The 27988-nt window shown below is 43.9% G+C and overlaps 2 protein-coding genes across 11 annotated transcripts in view; one reads left to right on the top strand and one right to left on the bottom strand.

Moving 5' to 3' along the window:
* Positions 1-1174: 1174 nt before the first annotated feature.
* On the bottom strand, positions 1175-22358 carry march5 (membrane-associated ring finger (C3HC4) 5). 4 transcript variants are annotated; one of them, XM_035606780.2, is made up of 7 exons: positions 22232-22358; positions 21755-21862; positions 13367-13569; positions 4496-4626; positions 4092-4296; positions 3743-3909; positions 1175-2999 (listed from the first exon to the last, which is right to left on the bottom strand). In XM_035606780.2, the coding sequence occupies exons 2-7, from the start codon at positions 21796-21798 to the stop codon at positions 2883-2885; spliced, it is 867 nt and encodes a 288-aa protein (XP_035462673.2). In that variant the 5' UTR covers positions 21799-21862; positions 22232-22358; the 3' UTR covers positions 1175-2882. The 4 variants fall into 4 exon arrangements, with proteins under 4 accessions (XP_035462673.2, XP_035462675.1, XP_047190799.1 ...); XM_035606782.2 differs by having other exon boundaries at positions 21755-22339; XM_047334843.1 differs by having other exon boundaries at positions 4113-4296; positions 21755-22337.
* A 77-nt stretch (positions 22359-22435) lies between these two features.
* The window catches only part of cpeb3 (cytoplasmic polyadenylation element binding protein 3), a 33682-nt gene continuing 28129 nt past the window's right edge, over positions 22436-27988 (top strand). For 4 of the 7 annotated variants that reach the window (XM_035606774.2, XM_035606773.2, XM_047334842.1 and 1 more), the window contains exon 1: positions 24552-25762. In XM_035606774.2, the coding sequence (XP_035462667.2) occupies positions 24647-25762 (1116 nt within the window). In that variant the 5' untranslated portion in view covers positions 24552-24646. The other 3 variants (XM_035606772.2, XM_035606770.2, XM_035606768.2) reach the window with 3 other exon arrangements.

Here is a 27988-nt window from a genome sequence, read left to right as displayed (position 1 = left end):
TATAATCCCACCAAAAACTGCTGGATTGTGCACTGGCTCTTAACATAGATGTTAAAAAATAAAGAAAACGAAAGCAGCTGAAGAGAATCGTCACATGTTGATGTCTACATGGTGAGAGAGCATCTCTGGTGTGGATTTTCCATCTGATAAATATGCACTTCTCTCTCTATCTCTCCCAAAGCAATAAAACTGATGATGTGGACAGTGTGGGGCAGAGTGAGGTGTGGCCCAGATTAGCTACAGCAGCGTGTGTGTGTGTGTGTGTGTGTGTGTGTGTGTGTGTGTGTGTGTGTGTGTGTGTGTGTGTGTGTGTGTGTGTGTGTGTGTGTGTGTGTGTGTGTGTGTGTGTGTGTGTGTGTGTGTGTGTGTGTGTGTGTGTGTGTGTGTGTGTGTGTGTGTGTGTGTGTGTGTGTGTGTGTGTGTGTGTGTGTGTGTGTGTGTGTGTGTGTGTGTGTGCGTGCGTGCGTGCGTGTGTGTGCGTGTGTGCGTGTGTGTGTGCGCGCGTGTGTGTGTGTGTCACTGCTGCGCTCCTCAGGTGCTAACCACGTTCTCCCTGGTCTCCCTCCACCACACCTGCTCTCAGGTCCAGTTCATCGCTCGCTCACATTCAAAGAGATTTTTTTAAGATTAGAAAGTTGCAAGGTTGGAGAACCTATATACACGACTGTGATGTTATCAAAAGCTTCTGCAATGTTCTCCAGCATTTTACTATGTCCAATCAAAACGTTTCAATGATTTTAAATTTAACCATAGAGACCCCCCCCCCCATCTCTACATACTACTGTGTTTAACTGCACTATTCCTTAGTCCGAACCCAAAGACGACCAGCAGCAGCAGACTCAGACAGTCCGTCACTCACAGGCCTCTGAAGAAGAAACAAGCAACATTACATATCAGGCCTGGACGGGCCATGCACTGTTTTACCTTGTGAAGTATCTAGTAATCGTTTTATGTATAGAAAATCAGGTTGTTTTCTTTTAATTTCTGGACGTCTTTGGCAACACAGGACTGTGATTGGCCGGTTGGGTTCATGGGCCCAAGAGCGCTGACGTTTTTACTTTTTCTTTTTCTTTCATTGTCTCCTGTTTCTAATTAATAAAAATTAAATGGAACCGCGTGTGTTTCTCTTATGTAAGAGTTTCCCTTCAACACATTCACACTCACACACTTCAGCTTTATTTGGAAAAATACATTTATTCACAGAACTGATACCATTAAACTTGAGTCTGAAGCAACATCCGTACAAACACAGTTCACACTTTGTTTTGGCAGAGCGGTGACTGCACTGGGGGGTGGGGGGGGGGCTGTGATTCGCAGGTTGGGAGAGGGGGCATTTGTAAAGCAGGCACAGTTTAACGTGCAAATTAAATAATCCCAAATGGTCGGCTACACGCCAAGCCTCTTCACAGGAAGTCACATACGACAGGTTCTCGTGTCCAGAGTCCTGATAGTTGCCACGTGAAAAAAAACAACAAAAGAACTTATCTGATAGTCACATTTAGCTCCCAATGATAAAACATATGTATTTAGTATCATGTAGTGTTTCGCTAAAGGCTCATTTCACTTGAGATTACACAAAGCCCCATTGTCACTATTTCCTCATGCAGATCCAGTACGTTCTGTTAGGGTCTGTACCAAAGACACACTTCATTTAATAGTCAATTTTTCATCTCCTGTGTCTGGGTGGAAATGCAAATCAAAAACTCTGCATGTCTTTATAGCACTGGAGGAAATATGGTTTGTCATTTGGGTGGACTGGGCCTTTAAGTTCCACAAGAGCCCCGTCCAAAGTGTCAGCTGCTTCAATGACTCACTTTTAAAATTGCCACTGTCCCAAGTTTCCCTCACTGCCGGCCCCAAACCACAGTTCACACACTCGGGCAACGACAGTCCGACTGTCACACGATGAGCGAAGAGGAAATAAAAACAAAAGATTCATGCAAAATAACAACCAGGATGGGGAAAAACAGATCGTCCAAGCAGAAAATGTTCAGGGTACTTTTTAGAAAAAATCTCAAGTCCTGCAAACGAATGTCATCCGGAGCTTCCCTCGTCCCGTCACAAACGTTCACACAGCTGGCGCCGCGGAGTAGTGTCATGGCAACAGGCCGCAGGGACTCGAACGAACCCGAAATGAGAAGAATGCACATCTCTACTTTCAGGGCTGATCTGTGGTCAGTGCGTTAGGTTTTCATACCTCACTTCTCCTGGCCGTGGTGAACGCACTGCATCGTGATTCGCAACTGTTAGACACATTTTTTATTGTTTCATAATTAATACATTCCGTACACTAAACGTATTCCTCATTCATTATAAACCCTCCAAGATTGGCAAATGGGGACTTTTTTTAAATCAGCAAAATAAACATTATAAAACAAGTCATTTATTAATATTATAAAACTTTATAATTACACATGCCCCGCATTTTTTTTTGTCCTTTAAAATACAGTTAAGTTTACAATAGTTGTTAGTTATGTGACACACCCTCCCTGCAAGAGTTCTTGGGAATGTGTGTGTGTGTGTGTGTGTGTGTGTGTGTGTGTGTGTGTGTGTGTGTGTGTGTGTGTGTGTGTGTGTGTGTGTGTGTGTGTGTGTGTGTGTGTGTGTGTGTGTGTGTGTTGCAAACATCCTCTGGTCTGGGTCCACAAGTCTTTCCTGTCTTCACCTCACTTAAGCGTTGGAAGATTAAAAACAACATGTGGCGGCGGCGGTGAGGAGGCTCCATTAGCTCCAGGAGAAGGTTTCACCAGCACTTTCCTGCTCAGGGTCTGACTGACACGTTCATCGTCCTCCTCCACCCCGAACCCCTTCAGCAGAGGTGTGTGCGAGTGTGTGTGTGTTCGTTTGTGTGTACGTGTGTTTTGTCCCGTCGTCCTCCCTCCTCAGGCTTCTTCCTGCTCTGAGAAGTTGAGGATCTTGCGGTGAGCTTGCCTCAGGTACTGCTGCTGTTTGAAATAAACCTTGAACGCTCCCTTGATGGCCACAAAGGCAATTCCTCCCTGTAGAGGAAAAAAGAGAGCATTTAATGACACATTAAAATTTGTAGGAAGTAGGGAACATACATTCACCTGTATGAAAATTCCTCTTTACAGAACTCATTCTGCAGTTGATTGTTCCCTCTCTGTGTCACTTTCTAAACATTCTAAACTAAAAATATCTCAGCACTTGAAGTACTGATGGTGTCTACATGTTAGCACAATTACCCTTGAATGTTTTTCTATTTTTTAAGTTATGAGTTCAAAAGTAACAAGTTTATTAACATTTCAAGAAAAGTTCATTTTAATGTCGGTTTGCTGCAGTGGGTTGTATCGACTTCTTACCTGAGTGAATGTAGTCAAACGTGTATTTAGAAACTGTTTAAAAAAGCTGTACATCTAAAATACTCAAAATCAAATAGACTAATTTTGAAAGTTGCTCTTCAGTTCAAATATCGATCGCTTGTAGAACGCAATTCTAAGAAGAATTTGCCTTTGGTCAATGAGTCGACTCGTCTTTCTTCCTGCACATGTGACTGAGTCAGCGGCAGCCCGTCTGTCTGTCACTCAGATCTCAGTGGACGAGGACAGAGTGTTCAGTGGTGTCGGTGCAGCCTGGATCACGAGCCACTCCGGTTACCTCTGTTCTCAGCAGCAGGTGAGTGACTGTTGCTCAGTTCTCTTCGAGCAGGCTCGACTGTACTGACTGTAAATGTGAGACCCCCCCACCCCGCTGTGGGAGAGAGCTGTGTGTTGGGTTTACCCACCAGGATGGTCCTCTGCAGGTTGGAGTTGACACTGCTGAACATGAGCTTCCCCACGATGGTGGCGATGGTGGGGAAGACCAAGGCGCCGCACAGGATCCGCGTGGCCGACACGTGGTCCGCCAGGGGGCTGGCCTCCGCAGGGATCCGAGGAACTGGGCAACCGATCCCTGCAGAGATGACAGCAGAAGTGAGCCACTTTCAACAGCGTCCACAAAGAGTCTGAAGAGGATCCTTTTAAAATGTTAGTTAGATTTGGTTGAGTTTGGAAATCCCCCCCCCCCCCCAAAAAAAATTGAGAATAAACTGAGACACATTTCCTGGTTTCAGGTCATAAACGCTACACACACACCGTGTGCGTGTGCATCCCGACCTGGGAAGATGCTGTTGAGGATCTGCAGCTTGTTGGAATACTTCCTCCAAAGGCGCAGGACGTAGTCCTCCCAGCGGATCATCTTGCCGAGGATCAGCATGACGGGGATGGTGGGCAGGCCGATGAGCAGGAACAATGGGTCGGCCCGCTCCATGACGTCCAGGCCCTCCTTGTGGCCAACCACCTGGACAACAGGGAGCACAACGTCAACGGAAAAACTACAGCAAAGAAGTGAAACTGACTGACGTTTATCTAAATTTTAGAATGGAGCACAAAAAAAGGCAATTGTTACATGACCACTACATCTCATTTCATTTTCCAGCTCACAGGTAGAGACCAGAGAGAAAAGGCCTATGATGTAGCTATGACGTCACCCGTCCCACCTGCATGACGGTGACGGCTCCGTAGGTGACGGCGGTCCAGTAGATCGAGCCCACCATGATGCCTGCCGCTGCAAAGGGTCCGGCCTTCGAGATGAGCCGGTCGGCCAGGTCCAGCACGTAGACCACCGGACCTAGGAAGAGAGAAAAATAAGCACTGGGGGTAAGACCTGTTCATGTACAATTTGTTGAACATCTCGACACCCTAAGGTTGCAACCGTCATGAATAAAAACAGTTTTGTGGAGGAGAGCAAATACTTCCTATAAAAATGCAGATCCTCGTATGAGACGATATTGACAGAGTGAGGTACTGTGGGAAATACACGGACGGGAAAATCGGCCAATGAACATAAAGCGTTTGTACAGCAGGGGTCATGAGACTCCTGCTGCTAAATCTACCACTTTGAACAAGAAACAAACTAAACACATATCACTCATCCAGCTAGAAAAGGAAGGGCAACCAGCTGTCATCCTTTGTCTGACTTGCTTGTTAACTAAAACTTCTGGGTCAAGTGAGGCAGGAACTAATCCAGTACTGTGACCTGCAACCACAAACTTCCTTTTTTTGCCAACAGGCTGATAAAAACAATAATCAAAGAACAGAAGACACGAAGAAGTGCACACAGTATTTACATGGAGCGATCGGGGGGTTTTACCAAATGTTTAAAGCACGTCAGGTATGGAGCACACCTTGTGTTGCATTGACAGGCCGGGAGGAGTCTCTCTCTCTCAGACGGGTCCCACCCAGATTAAAAATAACCGGACGGATTCTCAACAGGCACGTAATGAGGATTAATCTTCTGATAGATAGATAGATAGATAGATAGATAGATAGATGGATAGATAGATAGATAGATAGATAGATAGATAGATAGATAGATAGATAGATAGATAGATAGATAGATAGATAGATAGATAGATAGATAGATAGATAGATAGATAGATAGATAGATAGATAGATAGATAGATAGATAGATAGATAGATAGATAGATAGATAGATAGATAGATAGATAGATAGATAGATAGATAGATAGATAGATAGATAGATAGATAGATAGATAGATAGATAGATAGATAGATAGATAGATAGATAGATAGATAGATAGATAGATAGATAGATAGATAGATAAATATTCTGGGCCGCATCCTCCTCTCTGGCGTTCCAGGCGGACCCCGAGGGAGATCATGCAATATTTACAGGAAGACAACCTGATTGCCTCCCTCACTCAGACAGACCTGTCCACATCCTATTAATAACTAACCCAGGAGTCAGTGGGAGGAGAGCAGGGTGGGGGATGCTACCAGAGGGACCGTGCACACAACACCTGGATGTGTTGCAGTGAGTGAGATCCACCGCCCGAAAGTCCCCGAAATCCTATTTTCTGTTCCACATTATTCCTCATCCTACATATACACAACATGTTCTGCCACAGTGGGAACAGTTTGGGGTATTTCACGTGCCCATATAGTTACCGTTTATACACGTGTCAAGCGCTCCATTACTTTCCATTCTCACATGGCAGATTTGTTGTTTACGGTGAGAACACTGGCAGGTCTGCCACTCTGAATTCGTTGCAATCTTTTAAATAATTCCGTCCTTCATTTCAGTGAAAACAAGCTGAAACTGGTCGATTTAGTCGGTTGAATTGACAACTGTCCCTAGCACGATGGATGAGCTACTCGTGAAAATGACTTATTTAGAAACTTAACAAAAAGCTGTTAGTTAATGTTAGTTAATGAAATGCTTCTTGGCCTTGGAAGGGTGGAAGTCTTTTGTGCACTGCAGGTACAGCAGGTAGCAGCAGTAAGATAAGTTTGTTTATCTGTATTTCAAATTTACAGAAAAACCCTACACACAAATTTGAAAACGGGATTTATTGTGCTCTAAAATAACTTAAAAAGATAACCAAAAAAATATAAAATAGACACTAAGTCCTTCCCAACTTCGAAGTAACTACTAGCATAGTGAAGACTTAATGTGTGTGTTACACACTGTCACAAGCTATAGTGATAGTGTATGTAAGTATTATTGTATTGATAGTTTAGAATGCGTTGTAGCTTCTGATGCAAACCTGGCTGGTGTTATTTACACATTTAGTCAAGTTTAATTAACCTTGTAAATAAGGTGTTATTCATATCACATAAACATAATTGTTAAACAGCATAAACTTTATCAGAAGTGGTTTGTGTGGTGAAACCTGTTCCATGTTATTCCCTATGCTAGAACGAGGAAGTTTGAATTTATGAGCAGCCGGTGCATGTGGATCGTAATTCAAATGTTGCCTGCGACAATAAATATAATCTGACAGTATGGGTTCACATTGTCCCTTCATGAATTTGATGGATTATTTTTTCAGAAAGGCATGTAACATTTCTCAAAGCGGTCCAAAGGTCAGCCAGCTCCCTGACAAACATGCTCGTCGTCTCTCGAGAAGGGCAAAATTTATGATCACATTTCTTTCAATGTCGTGAATTTGACACATCTTGTCGATGTTGAGTAATAAAAGCTGTGGAGTGGCATTAGAACAATGCTGAGTCACTGGTCATTGTGAAAGCAGGACTAGGTTCAGGAACACTTTCCCCTCTGGCCATGTCGGCAGTGGAGTGATAAATAATTATCCTTATTCATTTGCACTACGATCAAGTCAAACACTGATCAACATCGTAGTACAGAATGTTTTTATCACAAAAAGTTTTTAAAAAGTTTAAATCGGATGACTGGCAGAGGTGCAGACTCATTACCAAGTCATCATGTACGGCAAAATGTTTTTTGGAGTTAATGCCTCGACACCTCAACGGGTACATTTTCATAAGGAAACCAACGCAGTGAGAACAAACTGTAACAACCTATGGCTACAAAATTAACCTACACATCAAGTGTAAAAAAAGAAAAAAAGAGCAGCTTTCCAAAAAATTATTCTGAGGCTCCTTGGTAACTTTGAGGTTTGAGGTTTTTACAGCTTGAACATAAGACAGACTTTATTAAGATGTTTGTACAGTCGGCCTGTTAACCCATAAGTACCTGCCACGACTTGTGTACAATCCAGCCACTGTTAGCTGTACTCCTATTTCTACAGCTGAGTACATTCACTCTAGAAAAACTAGTGTCGTGTTCAGGGCACCGCTCTGTGTAGTATTTTAAGCAGCTCGTGCTAAAGGGGCTCTCTCTTTTTTAGACAGCAGGGCTCTGGCCCACTTGTTGAGGAAAGGAACCCAGAGCAAAGCCAGAATCATTTGGCAATTTTAAAGCTACTTGACTCACGACGGAAATATCACACTTTCATTTCTAAAGTAGTCATACACGGGGGGCGCGCTCTCTCTCGTCTCCTGCCAGCCTGTTTGAAGTCCTCCAGAGCTTCCTTCTGCTGCACCTGTGTTTACCGACCAGGTTGATCCTCGCAATGCTTGAGCGCATTAATGTGGCATATTTTGATGGCAGCGTTGGAATCTCTTCCGCTTTCTCCCTGCCCAGTCATTACGACATCGCGGCTGGAGAGAACTGGGTCGCCCTCAGTGGCCACTGGCAAAACGGAGAGCTGAGCAATTCATCGCAGCCACTGGCAGTGGATTCCATAATTAAGATAATTAAACAGGAGGGAGGGGGGGGAAGTAAAGGAAAGAGGGGAAACTGGAGTTCTTCGGCTGTCTGCACGCAGGCCGGCACAGTGCTCCAGCTGGCTTGTATATTCTCTCTAGGCAGAGAGTTGGTAAAGAAGGAGCAGAAAGGACACGCCGTCCTCGGAGGTATACTGCCGGACAAATTTGCATGATAGGCTGGCTTCAGCTCTGCAGCAGGTGCTAATGGGAATGCGTCCAGAACAACGTACAGCCACCCTGCTCTTCGTAGGCTGCGGCATATAGCCAGCCTCTCTCCTACACCATAAGTCAGTGAAAACAATCAAAGCCTGGGTTAATAGAAAGGCTGATCTGTGGCTCCAGATCAACCCCGCATCTAATCTGGTGGCAGGCAGGGGTCCCGGCCTGAGAGCAGAACCTGAGTAATGCCCGTCAAGCCTGTAGAAATGAGCCGGCCTCGGAAGCAACCCTCAGAAAATAACTAGTGTGGCAGATTCCCAACACGAGGCTCCCTGCCTCTACCTGTCCACAGCTTCGTCACTGTCACCCACATCGAGAGCTGTCATCAAAGTGCTGTCAGTAAGCTGCGAAATTGCTATTATTCTGAGGGCTGATTAAAGCTGAAGTGCAAAAATACCATGGCTTGTGAAGCCAAGTCTGGGAAATTACAGTACATATACAAAAAGGGAAATACATATTTGTGCTTCCAAATAAAAATGGTACAGCCACTGGCTGTCTGAAAAACATGCAAATAGTAAATATGAGGTATCGCTGAGTGTGTAGAGCCATAATAAATAAGGCACAGCTTGAACAAAAAAAAAAACAGGAACACTGCAGCAATGATGCAGCAATGATGCAGCAAAACAGACAAGGCTGTAATCCTTGTTCTCACTCTGAAGCACACTAATCCTGCAGCTGGAGACTAAACTCCGACGGTACAAATGTAATCTCAGCTAAAATGTGGAGAAACTTGTGCTTTTTTATTTGAAATGGTCATAATATTTATTACGTATGAAACAGGATACGGACAGTAAAAAAAAAGTGCTCATCTGTTTCCTGTGTAACCGCTGATGTGGGATAATCAGTGTCTAGATTTTTGGTCCAGCAAACAATTACAGCAAATAAATTGAAAATTTTATCAGAACCTACCAAATCAATCATGAAGGGGTAAAAGCTTAATGGCAGTCGCAAGCTCCAAGTAACAAATGCAAAACACTTTGAAATGCCTTTTGACCTCTGACATCATGCAGTGCCAAAGATGCAAAATTAGCAAATCTGCCCGTAACGTTTGCATGGAGTGCTATGCAGGAAAGGATCACTTCTCGAGGCACGTCCTGTTTATAAATCTAGAGGCGTCACTGTCACGGAGCAAGAGTTCTAACGATGTGTGAAGGTGACGTTGGAGTCGCCGGAGGAAACACTGGAGGACAGCTGTGATTTTCCGAGATTCATCAGCAGAGCAGCGGCGTCACTCATCTCCTCTCAGCCTTTGATGAGCTCGGTCGGCTCTTCCCCTGACCCACTTTCACTCCCCCTCTCCCAGACACGTTGAGCATCCCTGCCCGGCCCCCCCACCAACTCTGTCTGACACTTGCTACAGGGATTAGGGGAAAAAGACACGTTTCCCTTTGGTGGAAGTTCCTCTCAAGTAAAACCAACCAGCTCCGTGCATGACACCAACCACTGGTCCACTTCCTTCTCAGACACTTCCTCACACTCACCTAAACTTGCTTTTATAAAAGCCTAAATAAATTATGAGTGATTGGTGGCAGAAGCCTGCAGCATTATTGCCAGCACCCAGTGGCTCGAAGAGGAAAGAGGAAGTTCCCTTTCAAAATAAACCACAGGCCAATCCATCAAAATGATCTATCGCTGTTGGCCAAACCACTCGAGCATTCGCACATACGGCAGAGGAACTTTGGAGTGGGGAGCGGGAGCTGATGAGCTCTGGGCAACAAGTCATTTTTTCTTTTTTAATAAACAGCTGTTATTAAGAGCTGGCCAAGAATAACTAACCACAAAGGTATCATTGCGATGTGTCACACTGAGGCAATGTGTCTGAATCACGACTTAAAGGGCTGCTGTGTTTAATTCATAATGCGTCACGCAGCCAAAGTTTGTGCATCAGACTAACATTAGATGAGACACGTTTGTTCATCCCCTGTGAAGTCAGACGAGTTCTCCTGGGCTCAAATTTATCAAGTTAAAATCACGTTATCTTGAGTTTGAATATTATTTTGGAAAAAAATATATTTTACTAAATAATTAATACATAAATGATTACATTTATACATTCAAATTAAATTTGCGAATACACCAGACAGATTAGTTTGGTCTACTTGTAAAATCTCTTTAATTTCAGCAATATATATATATTTTTTAATAAGTAATCCATTAGGATTAATACAACCTCAAAAGCAGTAAAGAGATCATCCAGTGTAGTTTGCTCCAATTTAATCTATGGTACATATTTCATTTTATCATGTTGCTTGGCAACCAGTCAGACACGACTTCACTGCAATTTCACTAAAACCCGACACATCATCTCTGGTATTCCGAATATTTAAGCAGCAGTTATTCACAAACACTCAGGAACCAACTCATTCCTACAAAAAAAGAGTAAATGTTATTTCTCTAACATCAATTTAAGATCAAAATACATTTCTTAAACTGAAAGAAGCAGGGTGTTTCAAATGTAGCAAATCGTCAACTGGTATACCAACATTTTTGCAGACTTTCTGAGATTGTGTTCCACACTGAGATGTCGTTCACATACATTTTCTGGAACTGAATTTTTCTGATTATTGCGAGACCACGTACAAAACCTTCCCAACAATAGTTGGATGCAGATTTTTATTAATACAACTATGATATAATTTCTAATTTATTTAGCAAATAACTGATATTTTAATGACTCGTTAATTATCATTTGCCACATTTAAATGGGTCTGTTGGGCTGTTTAATTTGATGTCGTGTTTTTTCTGCCTGTAACGGTTGATATAGCATTAATTAACGGGCCTATTGGGACCGACGAGCCCATCAACCTGACCTTAAAACACAAAAAAAGGGGGGAAAAGCCAGACAGACACATTTGCAAACACCGAGAAAGCAGCCAAGTGCCACTGATCAGCTCTCAGAGGGAGATGCAGACACACACAGGGCTATTTACTGAGGAGGAGGAAGTGTCTAAAGAAGATGTGCCGCTTATAGCAGCAGAGTGAGTGACAGTGCAGCCGCGGTCACTATAAATAAACATGAAACTATTTACCAGCCAGGCCTTGCCTCCTGCACACCAACATTGTCTTAAGGCCAGCTACTGTCTCAAATTGCAACTTCTCTTTCTTTGAGGTTAAAATGCCAGTGGCCCAGTGGCTGATGGGTGACAAGTGTGAACTATTCAACTTAAATGTGTCCAAGTCTTTGTATTTAACAGTAAAAATATAACAACAGGATTAAACAAACATTATTTTGCATTTTAGCTTTATGTGCATTACATTTTTCTTTCATTGCAATATTCTGTGCAACAAAGGATGAGGGAGTCATGGGATATCTCGAGCAGTATCTGGCCAAATAAACGTGGCAGTGTATGGTGTGTTTTCATTAGATGTGTCATAGCTGGTGTTTGTGAACAACCGAAGCCCTCGTCACTCTGACGTGTTGGGATAATTGAGGCCCGGCCGCTTCTCTAAACTGCTGCAAGTCAATCAACCAAGGAGCTGGGCCGCGTAACAAGTGACTGCCCTTTTGCTCCTCGACAGGCTGAGGGGAAATATTTACGCAGATCAGCACAGAACCTGTGCTGGCTCTAGAACAAACAAACATGCACTCGGGCGAGATGAGCTGAATATCTCTCACAGCTTTGGGTACAGTTACAGCCAGCACCCATTAAGAGTGCCCTCAAATGGAGCTTCAGCTGTTTATTTACAAGAAAATTTGCTCGAAACTGCTGCGTCAGTGTTGACAGCTGGTGGAAAATGAGAGTAGTCATAACATTTTGACAGCGTAGTGAATTAAATTCACATTTGCTTGGTTTATATCTGGCATTACATGCATTACGGACCTGGCATCAGGTGTCCCCACACGAGTGACCAATCAATGGTATCCATTTGACATTGTAAAAGAAATTGAAAATCATTATGTGGCCATCAATATTAATATTGTGGCAGTGATGACGAATAAATCAATACTGAGAAGTGTAAAGTATTCTTCGTCTCATTATGAAACTATAGCGAGCCCAAGGATGTTTAGCTGAGTTGACAGTCCTTGAGGATAACATCTGCGTTAACACTGCTTAAAAAAAAGAGTGCTGTTTGAGCTCAGGTCGGGTCGTGGGGGTTAATTATATATAATCACTGCTGCGCCCAACTTGTGCATAATTGTAGAAAGTAAATGCATGTTAACTGTCCAGTGAGTGAGCCCAGACTCTGGAATACAAACACAGCATGATTTGATTTGGTCTCACAAGGTCAATCCACCAGAGGAAATATAGGTTATCTTTCACAGAAACGTTGTACAACCACGGTGTTTGTCACACCCCGACCCTTTCACTTACTATGACCCAGGCTCGGTCCTTCTAGCTGACTTTTCCAAAAATGTCTCACCTCTAAACTCTGTGTTCACATTTTGTACAAACAAAATTAGCATAAGCACCTGCAGGGGTGACACTGACACTGGAAGACACGAGCAGAGTCCATGTTCTAAACACAATGAACAGATGAGAAGTGTAACTTCTAAGCAAACAACAAGAGGAGGGTAAGTTGACACTTTGTCACTGATCCCAGGTTTGTGTAAGTTAAATTAAACACTCAACTAAAGCACACAGCAGATTGTCCCTCATTGAATTCAAACAAAATGTACATATTTTAAAAACTGAAAAGCCTTCTGGCTAACTAACCAAGGCTAAGGAAATCCAGTACATAGACGGCCCCATTAAAAACCCAATTTACTGTAACATCATTATCAGACTGCAACTATAAAGTCAAAGTGGTTTCAGAAAGGTTCAATATTATTACTAACCAAGAAACAGTTGGACGGAGCGGCACATGAACGTAGCAGCTCGTTTTTATTCTGCAGTAATTTGCCAGAATGGCCCCGCACAAGCTACCGTGGACGCCTGCCTTGGGTTTTATCTTAGAAAGTTAAGATATCTTTTAATCTGAACTGATCTCATGCTTGGCCTCTCTGGAACTTAATTGACAGAAATGTGATGTTCATCAGAGAACTTTTATTCCAGGCAACTCTACGAGGTCATCTGTTGAGATAAGATCAGTTTTATCCCTTGTGAATTGCAACCCACCCAGTTTGGGAAAGACGATGCGGTATTCTGCATTGCACTGTGGGCAGGCCACGCGCGCCGTGCTGTTGCCCCGCTGCTTTTCGTCCACCCAGCGCTGCAGGCAGGCCTGGTGAACCCACTTGGTGGAGCCGCGGCAGTGACACGGACGCACCCACTCTGCCGTGCGGTCGTCCTCGTCTGTGGCGAAGCACACCCAGCAGCTCCTGAAGACAAACACACACACACACACCCACAGGTGGGATGAAGACGGGGAAACACATATTGAACACACACACCCTGATAACTGGAGACAAAGGTTGTGAGATTAATAAATTAATATGACATTCTTTAGTTATGTTACATGAATTTCACACTTCAGGTGTGAGTGACATAAACTACAGACCAGCTGTGATACGGCAGAGGACATCAAATACTGTGATTTATGAAAACAAAAACAGATTTGACAGAGCCTCTGCACTTATGAATCAAAGTGGCATGATTAATAGCTTTGGCTGTGGTAAAAAAACATTTTTTTTTTTTTAAAACCTAAGCAAAGCGCACACTGGCTCTTACAAAAAGGCAGAAGCCAACCAGATGGCAAAAAAGCTGCCTACCACTTATGTAAAACTTGGTTCTACGAGGGTCCATGAGTGTCAAGATGAAGGTGAAATCCCTGTACATCACAAGATCTTAAAAAGTCATTGACGTATGTGTGTGAGAGCATCTTTGGGTTCGGTAGGCGAGAGGAGAGAGTGAAACAAAACAAGCAAGATTAACGCTAATCTCTGTATGCCCCCTTTGAGTTAAAAACAGGCCTGTCAGCAGCACAGAGTCACTTCAAAAATGAATACAATCTGATCTTAGTGAGAAAAGTGTTGGTGAGGCCACGTTTTCCCTTTTTGAGAACAAAGACAGAGGCGTTGATCGAAGTGTCTGAAATGACTCTGGGCTAACTGCTCTAGATGAAACACACACAGACACATACTCACAAAATATTACTCCGGGCCACTTACTGTGCATGAAATCATCAAAGATCAATACATAAACCCTATAGGCAAACAAGCTAAAATGCTGACTGCTTGTCAAGCAAATCTGACAACGCCGCAGGAAGTTTTTAACACACACACACACACTTCATCCTGCCATCTGGATACAACTAATCCAAGGTTCCGGTCCGGATCACATCACTATGACAGATTCCATTTGTTATTAAAAATCAATAATTTGCGCTGACCAATATAGAGTATGCTCAAAGTGAAAAGGATGCAGACATTTTCTTTTTGGTGACATTCAGACATGCCTTGTCCTGGCCTCATGCCAAACCACATTAACACCCTCCTCCTGCCCACAGAGAGTCCAAACATCCTCCTCCCATATTATATCTGCAAATGCCACAAAGATCTACCAATCACAGAGAGGTATGCGGCAGGAGAAGTCCACTCCCTTCAACTTTTGTCTCAACACTTGCAAGAAACAAAGTCATTTTGAATATTTGGCCCGTTTGCTGAGCTCTCTGCCAATTAATTTGGACTCCTTCCGTGAACAATACACCCCCCACTCCATCCTCCTCTGTGAATTTGGAAGGTAATTAGATATGCAAGATCCCTGACCTTACCACAGAGCATCTCCAACTGTGACATTATATTGCTTTTCCATAACTAATCAGCAGAGTTCAACTGGCTGGTGGGTTCACCCTGTGTCTCGCTGCATGTGGCCAATTCAAGAATGTAGACCAGTTACTGTCTTGTTTCAGCTGCTATCAACCTATCCCAAAAAAATTGAAATAGATTTCTAGAAAAAAATCAGCAATACCAGACTGTTAAAAACACAGCCAAGCTCTCATCCTATTAAGGAGTTTAGTTGGTTCTAATACAGTTGTGAACAAATGTATAAATAATGTAAATAATAATTTAAAAGGAAAACCAACTTAAATCAAAAAGATTTTCCCCCAACATCTACTTCACACTTCAAGATTATTCGCCCAATTTTCCACTCACGAACAAACTTTAGAGCCTCGCCCACAAAAGACCCAGATCAAAGTCAAAGCAGCATTCAATCGGCTGTCGCCAAATGTGTAAACTCTTCAAAGACACATTGCCACCTCCGACAAAATTTCTAGCAGGCTAAATATCTAGACAAATCGGGAACAACTACAGCCAATCAGAACACAGGACTACTCGGTGTAGACTTTCAGACATGCACTGAAGTCTGAACATTTTCCTGACATTCACTTAGGCCTGGGATTAGCCTATCGCTGGGAGATCTGCTGGTTCACAAGCAGACTGCTGCCTCTGACAAAGTCGAAGCCCAACATGTGTGACATTTACGTTCTCACTTTCATTATATGTACAATTGGCATTTCACTGGATAAATGAAACAATGATTTATTGCATACACCTGCCAAAAAATCTGTAAATAATTAAACAAGGAAGACAGACTGTAATAGAGCAGTTTGTTTTTTCCCCCCTCAAGCTTCAACTATGTACATTGTGTGTATTAATCCGATTAAGACATTTGTTCTAATAAAATCTGTGGCAGAACATTTTTCAGAGTCAGGGTGCAGTAAGAACCACCTTCACAAACAATACATATAGCGGAAGAAGATTATCTCTATGGTGAAATCAACATTATTAAGACTCATGTAAAGTGGTTTTAAAAGTGGAATGAGAATTACCAGACAGGGCAGTATTTCTTCTCTGTCAGAGGTAAACTAACTGCCTGTGTCTGACCTGATAGAACACATCTACAGTTTGCTGTTCTATTTCTTGTTTTTAACAAGAAACAGGTATGCCTGGAATGGAGGAAACCTGCTGCGTTTTTACTCTCACTACAAAGTGGGAAATGTTTCTAACCACCGTGTAAGGAATATTAGAAATAACTGTGGTATGAAGTACAGCTTTAATTAAAGACCTCAATGTGTCTTTGTGTCTGTTACATCAGCCTCATGTTTCTGAAGAAATGGTTGAAATCTAGTTTTACTCCTCTGTAGCTTGTTGGCAATTAATTTGAGTTAGGACAATAACCATGACTCACTGTGGCAGGGACATTTGTCATTGAGGGAGAACATGCTCCCAAATTGTCTCTTGTGGAGGCGAAAATAAATAAAAATCACCAGAATGCTTTTAGAAAGGTTGATGAGTTTTCTAGTCTTGTAGGTGCAGCTCTTCTATGTTGGCTTCAATATTTATTCAGAAGCTGACTCACCATTGTACGCCGTGTACATTTCAACCCAACTGCTCCCACAGCTGAATAATGGATATCAAATCTGTGGCCTTCTGTCATCATCGTACTGAGGTCTAGGCTGTTACTGCGACCACAGGGGAGTAGAGGGGGGTCCTCTGTGAAAGACTGTGGATGGCTAACTTGGATTATTTACTCAGGTTGCTGCCCGGCTGCAATGGAAGATTTTCCAATACTATCCTGATGCTGAATAAAACATGACGATGCAGGAGAGCGGCGCTCGGGTCGAGGCGCTCAAGTATCACAGCCGGGCAAAAGAGCCGGGGCGGGCACACATGGCGAATCAGAGTCTGACGGAAACATTTAGCCTCTATTCACACTTCTGTCTACTGTCCTCACAAAACTCACCCTGTAACTAACCCTTTTTTGCACTGCAAAGCTGGCAGAGGCTGATAAGCAAAATATATATATATATATATATATATATATATATATATACATACAAATCTTGTGGCCATTTCCAAAGTCCTACTCCCAAAAGACAGGACACAGACGGCAACTGAGGCAGAAGTGCAAAGTGCGAATGAGCAGTTGAGTTGAACACTGGGCAGATGTCTCCAGAGGAGCACGACAGCGGAGAACAAAAACCCACCGCTCCCTTAGATTCACCGGCTCCCATTCCTGTAACCCAGCCCCACAGCATGACAGCACCGAACAAAACAGCACCAACGGAACTTTAATGTCTAGCATGATGTCACTTCAACCCTGTTTAACAGAGCAGATAAGCCTGTGCTGCACATGTTCAAAATGGTTTCCTGCATAAAGATAAGGCCTGCAATTGGACATGGAAACAGGCTTGTAAACGTACAGATTTACCTAAAATATTTTCTAAAATGGAAGCTTAGCAGGTGTACTGAACGTGATTGCTGGTGATTCTGCCATGTGATTACACTTTACAAAAGTCCAAACTTACGGACACAAGACAGAGATGCTACCAAACCTGGCACAGCCAGGGACACAGCCTGTGTTTTTTTTCCTGTGTGGTACATAGGGATGGGTAGTTTCGACAAGTCAATTAAATTGTACAAAACATGGGTTAATAGCACATATAATAACAACCATTAGTCACACAAACTGAATCAATCAATCAATCAATCTGTGGACCGCTCATCAACAATGGATGATTGCTGATTGCTGTTATTGCTGATGACCATTATTGAAGGTAAACTCAGTAGCAGCACCACAGCAGACGCACTGGTAGACACACACCTGCACACACACCTGCAAGCAAGCCACACAATTAAGCGAGGTAGCCGTCACACAATGCAGGCTACCCGGGCGTAAAAAGGTCTGGAAGAGTTCCATCAAAATCTCCTCCAAGAACATGAGATCTCATGATGGCGATTTGCCTGAACTGACGCAAGGTGACATGCTGTCTCAACCGCTCTATTTACATGTTCGACAAGCAAATTCAATTGGGGCTTTGCATTTTTCACATTGAGCTTTAATCCACCTAATGCCAACCAGCGGGTTTGAAACTTCAAGGGCAGCCAAACACCAGTGTGCATTATCCTTTTTTACTTTCCCTGTTATTTTGTAAGTCTTTAAATCCTTCCAATAAAGCCAGGACAACATCATGTGCTCCATTTCAGCTCCCGAATGGGATTTTGACAATCCATAAAGTGCAGAACTGTATCATTAAAGTCACACAGAAGAGGGAGGGAGTCTGACATAGCTACTTTCTCATCCTCTCAAGGAGTTCTTTAAGAAGTGCATAAGCCACTCCACAAAGACGACTTTCACTCAGCAAAGGTCACGTGACAGTGGGAAAACTGGAGGCTCCTCAGCACAAGCACAGGAGGTCTACAAGATCTTATAGGAAGGTTAGGGCCTTGGGCGCTGCATCTGACTGCCTTCAATCACAAACTAGTCTTGTCCATTGTCTGTTGAACAACAACCCCCAGTGTTTGCCAATCTGGAACAGTATAGTAGCAAACTACACAATAATGTAAGATTAGTAACTTTCGTGAGTCAGAGTTTGCTTAAATTAGTCTTTGGTAGATACATTGTTGAGCTTCAGTTGCTATACAGACTCTGAAAAGGTCTCACAGTTATATATTGTCTTGCGCATTTTCCACAAGACAGACAAATTAACAGGGTGTCCTTACAAAAATTGTGCAACTGAATACAGCAACTTGAACACTCAAGCTTCTAAAATTACCAGATTTTAATCCAAACCTCACTGAGAGCCACGATACGACCCAAAAAACAGCATGTGAAAAGTGTGACTTATGAAAATAATTGACTTATAACGACAGGATGGTGAATATGTAAAAAATTGAACATTTGACATAACTGTTTCTACTTCATTGTGATCTTACAAAGGCTTACCTCCTTACTTGATCATATTATGAAAAGCACAAACCCCAGCTTGATAAATATATATATTATAGAGCTCTAATATTTGGGTTTTGTATTAAAAAAAGAAAATGACTGTGACTTTCTCAGGATTAAAGAGAGCCTGTAAACACTAACACCACCCTGTACCAAAATCATACCAAATCTACAGAGGTGAATCAAGGGAGGGGATTAAGAACATACACTTTTACTTCAAGCAGACAACATATTATCTGATTGATACTATACAAACCTTTTCAAAACTATCAGGTAATGCTACTAATTGGAATAAATCTGAAGCAACTTTTGTCTCCCTTCCATGGTAGAAAGGTTAATCTTTTATGTGGGTTCACAAGGGAATTAAATACTTTGTTTCAGGATACAGGGAAAAGGCACTGCTAAATTTCAGCCCTTTAGTACAAAACATAAAATTACATTTTGTAAAGAGGGACATGATTAAACTGACATTATGGGGAAAATTAGCATCATAAAAATGGCAGTGGCTCCTCAATTTATTTGTACTACAATGATGCTCCCAATCAAACCTACAGAGCTTCACCATGACCATGTACAGCACATGCCTATTTACCCATCCATGCAACAGCAACAGGGTTAGTGATCTGGACAACAGAAGCAGACAGGAACAGAATAAAACAAGGAGGTGGTGTGAGAGCCTATAAAAAAGGTCAGGCTGGATTGAAATGTGTATCCTACATCTATTTGTGAAACACTGCATTGCAGGGGCAGCTGGCTGCTTGTGGCAGACCAGATAAGAGGCTGTGGAGCCTTATGTTTGTCAGTGATAGAGGCTGGGTACACAAACGTGGGCAAGGGGACATGACATACATCTTCCTGCTATCAGCTCCTCAAACACTGTCCAGGTTATTGCCTCTGCCACACACCCACAGCACGCAGCTCAAGCACATTTCACAAGCTTCTGACGCCCTTCCTTTCTCTCTGCTCCCCTACAGTATGCTTGGGAAATGATTTAAAAGTTCAATATTGACAAAGTGCTGTGTCAAATTCCTACAAATGCCCCTTAGTACAAACTACACGAGCTATCAAATACCCGGTGACTATTTTGAGGGAAATGGCACACCAATGTGCTTGGACCTAATGCTGCAGCATTACTGCAGAAGATGTACAGAAGATGGAAAAATTCTGTGTGGCATGATGATGCGCGGAAAGCAGCCAGCGTGGTTCAACCCCACACATAAAAACTAAACCCAGTTTTACTACAACCTACGGAGTAAAAGTGGGAAGACATTAGCCTGGAAAACTTATGAGAAATTTTGGAGAATTAGTTAAAAAGAAAAGTCCTTTGCTCACTTTGGCGGGAGACAACTAGATTTTAAATGACATTTTATCTTATTCTGTAGTACTTGTGTAGCCAAGTTTGCACTAAAACAGGAAGTATAGTAAGTCAAAGCACTAAACCTATTATGCATCACTGGCCAATTCTGTGTTATTTCACTGAATTCATTGTATGAACCTCAATCACAAATTATCACAACTTGGAAGAGAGCTTTTGAATTACTTTTACTTTATTTTATTAGCAGACACTCGCTTTCAAAATAAAGGCATGATAAAAATGTAAAACTTGTGAGACTTTTGATGTCATACAACATGTTCGAGCTTCTTATGTTAGCTGTAAAACGTACCGCTTCAATACTTTCCGGTGGGTTTAAAAGGAATTCACTAACCTGTGTGTACAGGCTTTGGACAGCCATGACATTCTAGTGGTATGAAGCGAACCTAAACATGTCAGATTATGTGTCAAACCCAAAAATGGGTTGGTCCTTAAGCATACGTTTCCCCAATCACAGCCTTGTCTCGTTTCGTCCTCCTTGATGAATTTCACTTGTACATCTTCATGTACAAGTAAAATTCATTAATTCCAATGATACTCCAAAGTTTTTTTCCCCCCCAACTTAGGCTTGTGATGAAGTTTCAAACGTGGATGTTGCCCCTCAATACAAACAACTGGCATTATATTTATTTATTTTGATTCCTTGATTGATGTAAAATATCTCCACATTCCTTAATAGTGACAGATGATGGCTGCTAGTACGTCCTCTCCACTTCAACTCGTCCCTACAGGTGTCTGCAGGCACACTCGTGCTTTGTTTCTAAATGTGAGGTCAATATGACTTTGTCTCCTTTACGACGACCTTTGTTCTTGCACACGATTCAGACATCTTATCATGTGACCGGGGGGTTACTTCATCTTTGGCCAGTCCATGAATGAGTGTGTTTAAATAGTCTGTGTCCAGGGGAATGGAAGTAAACTTCGCACAGAAATGGTATTCAGTGTCTTTTCTTCTTCGCAGAAGATAAGCAGATATGTCAGACTGTATGCAATGAACGTGACAATTTCAGAAATTGAAATTTCCTCATCTCAGGGTCAATAGTTAACAGGCCTTAATGTTTTGGGAGAAGTGCAGCTCACACAACTTCTCATTTCAGTTACATTCTCAAATTAAACGCAAGAGAAGTACACACAAAACGTTAAGGTGAATACGTTCACTGTGATGTGGGACTATCAAGATCACTTCCAGTGTTCATTTGATGGACAGTCAGTGGTGGAGGACGTCCTGTACCAGCAGTGCAAATACACCCAACAGGTTAATGTTCATAATCCTCAAAACAAAGTTTTAAGTCAGAAGTTGACATGAAATCATAACCATATGTTGAAGTCCATGTGTTTCTGAGTATATCTTGACGAGGAGGGTAATGTCCTTCCCCACCCACTCCTCCTGTCAACCACGGTGACTTCACGTCAAGCTACGTAGCTGCTATTAGCATGCTAGCCCCTTAAAACTTGGAACTCACCTGTCCAAATTCTGCTGCATTACCACCGCACCCTGGTCCGCCATCGTCGTGGGGAGGCGAGGCAGCGCTCGGATGCCGTCTTCTCGGTAGAGGAGGAGGGGGGGGAAACTGTGTCACGGATAAAACATTAAAAAACGACACGAGTTAATTCGCAGCAGCAGCGGTTGGCGTTCAACCACTCGCTAGTTGGTTAGCTAGCTAGCTAGCTGAGGAGCGGACGCTAAGCTAGCTGACGAGCGGACGCTAAGCTAGCTGAGGAGCTGACGCTAAGCTAGCTGAGGATCGGACGCTAAGCTAACTGAGGATCGGACGCTAAGCTAGCTGCTTAGGCCTTTGTGTTGACACGGGCGCGTCGGCTGCGAACGAGCCGGTTGTTGAGCACAAAACAGCGGCGCCGCGGTCGTGACAGGTCTAACGTCCAGCGTGTGTCTGCGACGGGTGCAGACTTTCAAAGAGAAAAAGACTCTTCACACAGACCAGGGCCTTGTTTGTCACTAATATCGTCGCATTGGCGTGACCGCTTGTCCCGGCCGTCCCCGAGGTAACGCACGGCCCTGCGTTTGTGCGTCATCAAAACAAGGACGCTACGTCCCCCCGACCTGGGAAATGTAGTCTCGCAGCGCCTACCCTCCCTCTCATGGCTAAGAAGCATCAACTTAACTGTCCTGAGTCCACCCCCCCCCCCCCCCCCAACAGATGTGCCAAAGGGGGGTGGGGGGGACCGCGGCGTCTCGGAAATACAAGCCACCATGAAGATGCGCGTATGGCTGCAGAACACTTCCAATGGTGGTAAGACGTTTTGAATCAGGCTGCACTGTGTTTTAACAAATCATATATACTCCACATCTTCCCTGATTGGCTTTGGGTTACTTCTATAACTGCACATAAAAGTAGTTTGTACACTTCATGTGTGTTTATGTCTATATGAAACCAGAGAGAGGGGGGTAGAGATAAAGAGAGGTGTCACTGTCAATCATCGCTATTTTGAATTCTTCTTTATCCTGCAACTTCACCTCTGGGTCATCTATTTATAGCATAACTCGTCTACGTGTGTGTGTGTGTGTGTGTGTGTGTGTGTGTGTGTATATATATACTTTTACTTTACTTTGCCGCAGCAGCCAAGACGGAACATAAGGCTCACGTTTTGTCGCCCAAGCCACTGCAGCGTGAGGAACTACAACTCCCGGCAGCCTCCTCGGCATCGTCCATGCACCGCAGTCAATCAGCTGTTGAGGCAACTGCTGACTATCTCGGCACAAGGGTAGCTCCGTTTGTCACATCTGAACCCAGGCGAGGCAAACAGAAATAACTTTATTCACAGAGTCTCAAAAAGGTGAACGATAAAGGTAATTCAAACCTCCACGCCAGGCAGACAAGAGACAACGCCGTGTGTGTGTGTGCGCATGATGTTTTTGTCGTTTTTCTTCGTGTGTGGGACACATGGATTAAAGGGAGATTTCGATCGACTGACAGCTCCGTGTGATGTGTCGTTTTGCCTCGATCGCCGCGATAATTTGGCTTTCTCAAGGGGGCCAGGTTGCGGCGGTGTGTCTGTGGCGACGGGGCCGCAGAGGCGAGCCACTGTCGGCCGGTGGTGCTGCTGCTTTGATGACCTTGGAAGCGCAGCTCCGGGAGGAGAAAACGCGGATTAACCGTGCCGGCTGTGTGCAATATGCAGTCTATGGCGATTGACTTGAAAAGTCCCAATTTGTACAGCTGCCATCATCACGCTGATGGAATGATCCCGTATGTCATCTGACGGTGTCATTCTCAAAGTCTACAGACTGTGGCAGAAAGGCCTCGGGTGAGCTGCGCGTTAGCTCTACGTCCTGCAGCCAGGTTCCGACAAACTGTCCCGAGGAGCCTCGCCAATGTTGTCATGTGTATTTAATTCAGTATATTTGTAACCTTTGATGCCTGATCTGATACTGTGCCACAGCTGACACTGTGCCTTGCGTGCGCTCCTTGTAGCCTTCGAGCACATTGTGCTCTATTTACATTCATGTTAATAATCATTTGGCAACTTTGGGACTTTCTGAATACAACAGCCTGATAACATTTGGATGTGCGCTTGTTTTATTTGCCTTTGCAGAACGCTGTCTCTGCAGAGCAAAGGGTCAGTTTGCATGACAGCTTCGGTGTTTCAGTGTTCTCTTTTTTAAACAGAGGAGCTTTGAGTGATATTCCACCTTTTGCCTTTTAATGCAGAAGTATATTACTGCCCTTAAAGTGCGAGTTGCATCCTGCGTAATGTGGATGAAAACCCGTAGCTGATGTGTCAATGCGGACCTCAGGCAGTGTCCCTCTTTGCGCAATAATAAAATCTCCCACTATATTATTCCCCTATAGGGACTGTTTTGCAAACTCATTTCGCCTTTATCTTCTTTATTCAATTGTCGTCGTCTTGTCACTGTCGCTGCTGAAATATAACAGGCTGACGGGTTTTTTTTATTTTAAACGAAAATCACAGATGTTTGCGGTATAATAAAGTGGTCCAGGTGAGTCATTCTTTACTGCGTAAATATCGACGATGTGCGCCTTTTTGAAAGTCATTTTTTAATATCTTATAAAAAAAATAAGCTGACGTGCGCGGGAGTGCGGAAGAGCCATGGGTCAAGATAGAGCTGTATTTTAACCTTGTTGAAGGGCAGTTGTATTTACTGACGTATGCAAATGAATGTAGGGGAGGTCCTTGGGCAAAAAACACACTGAATCAGTTTCACGTTGCAGCTCCGGAGTTCCTGCGTGGAAGGGAAAAACGAGACGTGGCGAGATCTGGTGAATATCTGACTGCAGCCCTATGTGCTTCGTGTATAATTTGTGGGATTTCTGAAACATTCTGGTGTAGTCCTGGGAAGTGTTTGTTGGTTTCACCCTCTTCTTGTCGGCCAAATGGGTGATCACGCATTCGCCTTGCAGTTACCTGGTCCCTCTAACATCATATCCTTGTCGGAGTTGTCCCAGTTCATCAGACACTACAGCAGCGCGGCGAGCGACCTGCTGAATGACAATATTCATAATAACTCCTCGCCTCTGTTTCCCCCCGTTTCAGCTCAGCAAACCATGCAGGATGATCTACTGATGGACAAAAACAAAGCCCGGCCTCACCATCAGCAAGATCCGACGCAAGTAGACCCTCCTCCCTCCACCCCGACCCCGTCGTCGGAGCCCACTTCTTCTCCATCGGCGCTGGAGAGCCCGTCGACCGGGAGCAACCAAGCGGCTTCAGCGCTGAGCGTCAGCAGCAGCAGCAGCAGCAGCAGCAGCAGGGACAAAGTGCCGATGGAATCGCCGATCCTGCCCGGGTTGAGCTTCCACCACCAGCCGCAGGAGACCGGCGGGCCCCTGTCCTCCCCGTCCTCCTCTTTCGGGAGCACTTGGTCCACGGGAACCACAAGCGCCGTGGACGATAGCTTTTTCCAGGGAGTACCCTCGGTGAACGGGACGATGCTTTTCCAGAACTTCCCCCACCATGTCAACCCGGTCTTCGGTGGTAATTTCTCCCCGCAGATCGGCCTGGCTCCCCAGTCTCAGCAGCATCAACAGCAAGCCCCGCCGCCGCCGCAGCAGCAGCAGCAGCAGCAGCCGCAGCAGCAGCAGCAGCAGCAGCAGCAGCAGCAGCCCCAGCACAGGAGGTCCCCTGTCAGCCCCAGCCAAGGCCCCTTCCCCCAGAGAAACGCATATCAGACTATCATGAATAACAGCAAGGGGTCGTCTTCACCTGCCTCATCGTCCGCTTGGAATAATCAGCAAAACGCCGCCTGGAGCACAGCCTCCAACCCCTGGAGCGGGCTGCAGGCGGGCAGGGACCCGCGCAGAGCGGTGGGCGTCGGGGTCGGAGTCGGGATGCCGTCACCCTTGAACCCCATCTCCCCCATGAAAAAGCCCTACAGCAGCAACGTTATAGCACCCCCCAAATTCCCGAGACCTGGTCCCCTCAACCCCAAACCCTGGATGGAGGACAGCGCCTTCAGGACTGACAACAGCAACAACATACTCCCTTTCCAGGTAAATACATTCCCATGTTATAGAGCAGGCAAAGGCCTCGCTCCGTTGCCCCAGCGTGTGTTTAAAAACGCTGACAGTTTTAATGGGAAAAAAAATATTCTCGGCGTATTATATATGAATATTCATGAGTCTGAGATGATACGCACAAAGTGTCTCGACTGAGGTCACCCTGAACTCATCAGTTCATTATGGGTCCATATATTATGGGGATTCATATTAAATTGGTCTCATGTTAAAAATACAATGAATCACTGTATGGCATAAATCACACAAAATGTTAATGTTTATTCTATAACCTTATATTCTACACTGTTTTCGCCATGTTGCCATGAGCACAGGCAAATATATATATATGTTTTTAATTGACTGAGGTAAAGACCTTTATTTCAAATGTGACTTCTATGGCTTATAGTTGACTTGACAAATGATCACCGGGTTTTGTCGGTAGCTGTCAACATTTTTGTCACATGCATGACGTGTGTAGGCGTCACTTTTTGCAGGTCAACCATAGCCTGCATCGAATGAGACAGTGCGTCCTCGGTTTATTAACCACCGATCGTGGCTATTGTTGACTGAAAGAGTCGCTGTGCACAGTCTATCGCTCTAAATGGTCCAAGTTTTCTCCGCCGGGTTTACTGTCCGTGGGATTTAAAAGGACACATGACGCATTCAGGTGCTCCTCGTAACCTTCTAAAATCAAGACGGCCACGGCCTGTACTTCCATATCTCAATACCTGATCGCCCAGAATCATTATGAATGATCTAGTTTTCACTGATTCATGTCGTAACCGAGTTATAAGACAGAGTGAGCTGCTGAGAGATTAGGCTGCATTGTGAGAGAAATTATGCATCCGTCTTAAGCCTGACTCTATAGACTGAATATTGAGGCGTACATTTCGGCTCATTATTGAATTGTAGCAAAGTGGTGCTATAATAACCCTTATAGCAATGATAATAATACGAATTTGTGTAATAATAATGCATTTTTGATTATGCGTCCGTATACCCGGGCCGTATTTACAAGATTTCCGACAGACACTAAAGGCAACAACCGCTCTCACATGTTGATTGGCCGAGTGACAGGATAGTGGGCGGCGTTTGAACCCAGGAAGCAAACGGAGCGCAAGTGCAACCCGGTAGGTGATGGGTGGGTTTATGGCACATTTCAGGAACAAAAGAAACCGATATTAATCTTTTATTATGAGTTTCGACAAAGATAATCAACACAATACAAACTGTGACACAGATGTGTGTGTGTGTATTTCTGGTGTGAAGAAACCGTACGACCATTTATCAGCGTCACGGTATGCTAAGAGGTCATTAATTAGCTTAAAAGTCGTTCTTCTCTGTAAACATCGTTGTAGCACTGAGTTTCTTAGCTCTACAAAAATATATGTTTGTCTATAGGTGCATATAACCACAAGTGGCAAACGTTTCAGCAACATACGATGGAAAAGGGGCCTTGATTCACTACAGAGTTCTGTAGGACAAAGGAAATGTGCACACTGATATTCCCTGGGGACATTGTTTTCGGGATTTTTCCTGTCTAATTCCACATTTTTATTCATACATGAAACATCTATAAATTCCCCAAAGACTGATCTGTCTTGACCAGCACTGTCCATTACTTTAACACACGTATTTCAGCAGGCAGTGAAACAAACCGATACTGTATGATTTTGTCACCAGGCTTATTTAAGCCCAGAGCCCCTGAAAAAAAACAACAAAAAAAACAAGTCAACACTGACGAAAGAAAAAGAAAAATGAGACAGATGAATACAACCCCCCTTAAGTCACCGGCTTACTTTAAAAGGAGCACTTGTTCACTCGATCAAAGCAAAGCAAAGCAAAGCGAGGACCCGGGAGAGCGGAGCACAAGCCAAATGACTGCAGAGAGGACAACATGTGCAGAGGAAGCTCGGCCCGGCGCAGGCTGAAATTCCAACCGGCTTGCAATGTATAGCCTTTTGTGGAGATAGTGATTGTGTGTGTGTGTGTTCGGCCTCCCTAGGCTTTATCACTCCGTTTCCTCTGTCGAGAGCCTCTATCTGTGTTTTCTTCACTTGACCAGCTCACAGCTCCAGTTATCACCAGGACATGAGGTCAAGGGTCCACATGCTGTCATACTGTGTAGCATGTGGTCTGGTTACTGACATGAAACTCTGGAAAATAGATTTTATAATGCAGGACACGGGAGAAAACTCCAGGGTGAGATTAGGGCTGAGG

Source organism: Scophthalmus maximus, chromosome 10 (genome assembly GCF_022379125.1).
Source record: "Scophthalmus maximus strain ysfricsl-2021 chromosome 10, ASM2237912v1, whole genome shotgun sequence".
In the NCBI taxonomy this organism is placed as follows: domain Eukaryota; kingdom Metazoa; phylum Chordata; class Actinopteri; order Pleuronectiformes; family Scophthalmidae; genus Scophthalmus; species Scophthalmus maximus.
Note: the sequence above shows the minus strand (reverse complement) of the source record. Positions and strands in the feature narration are given on the sequence as shown.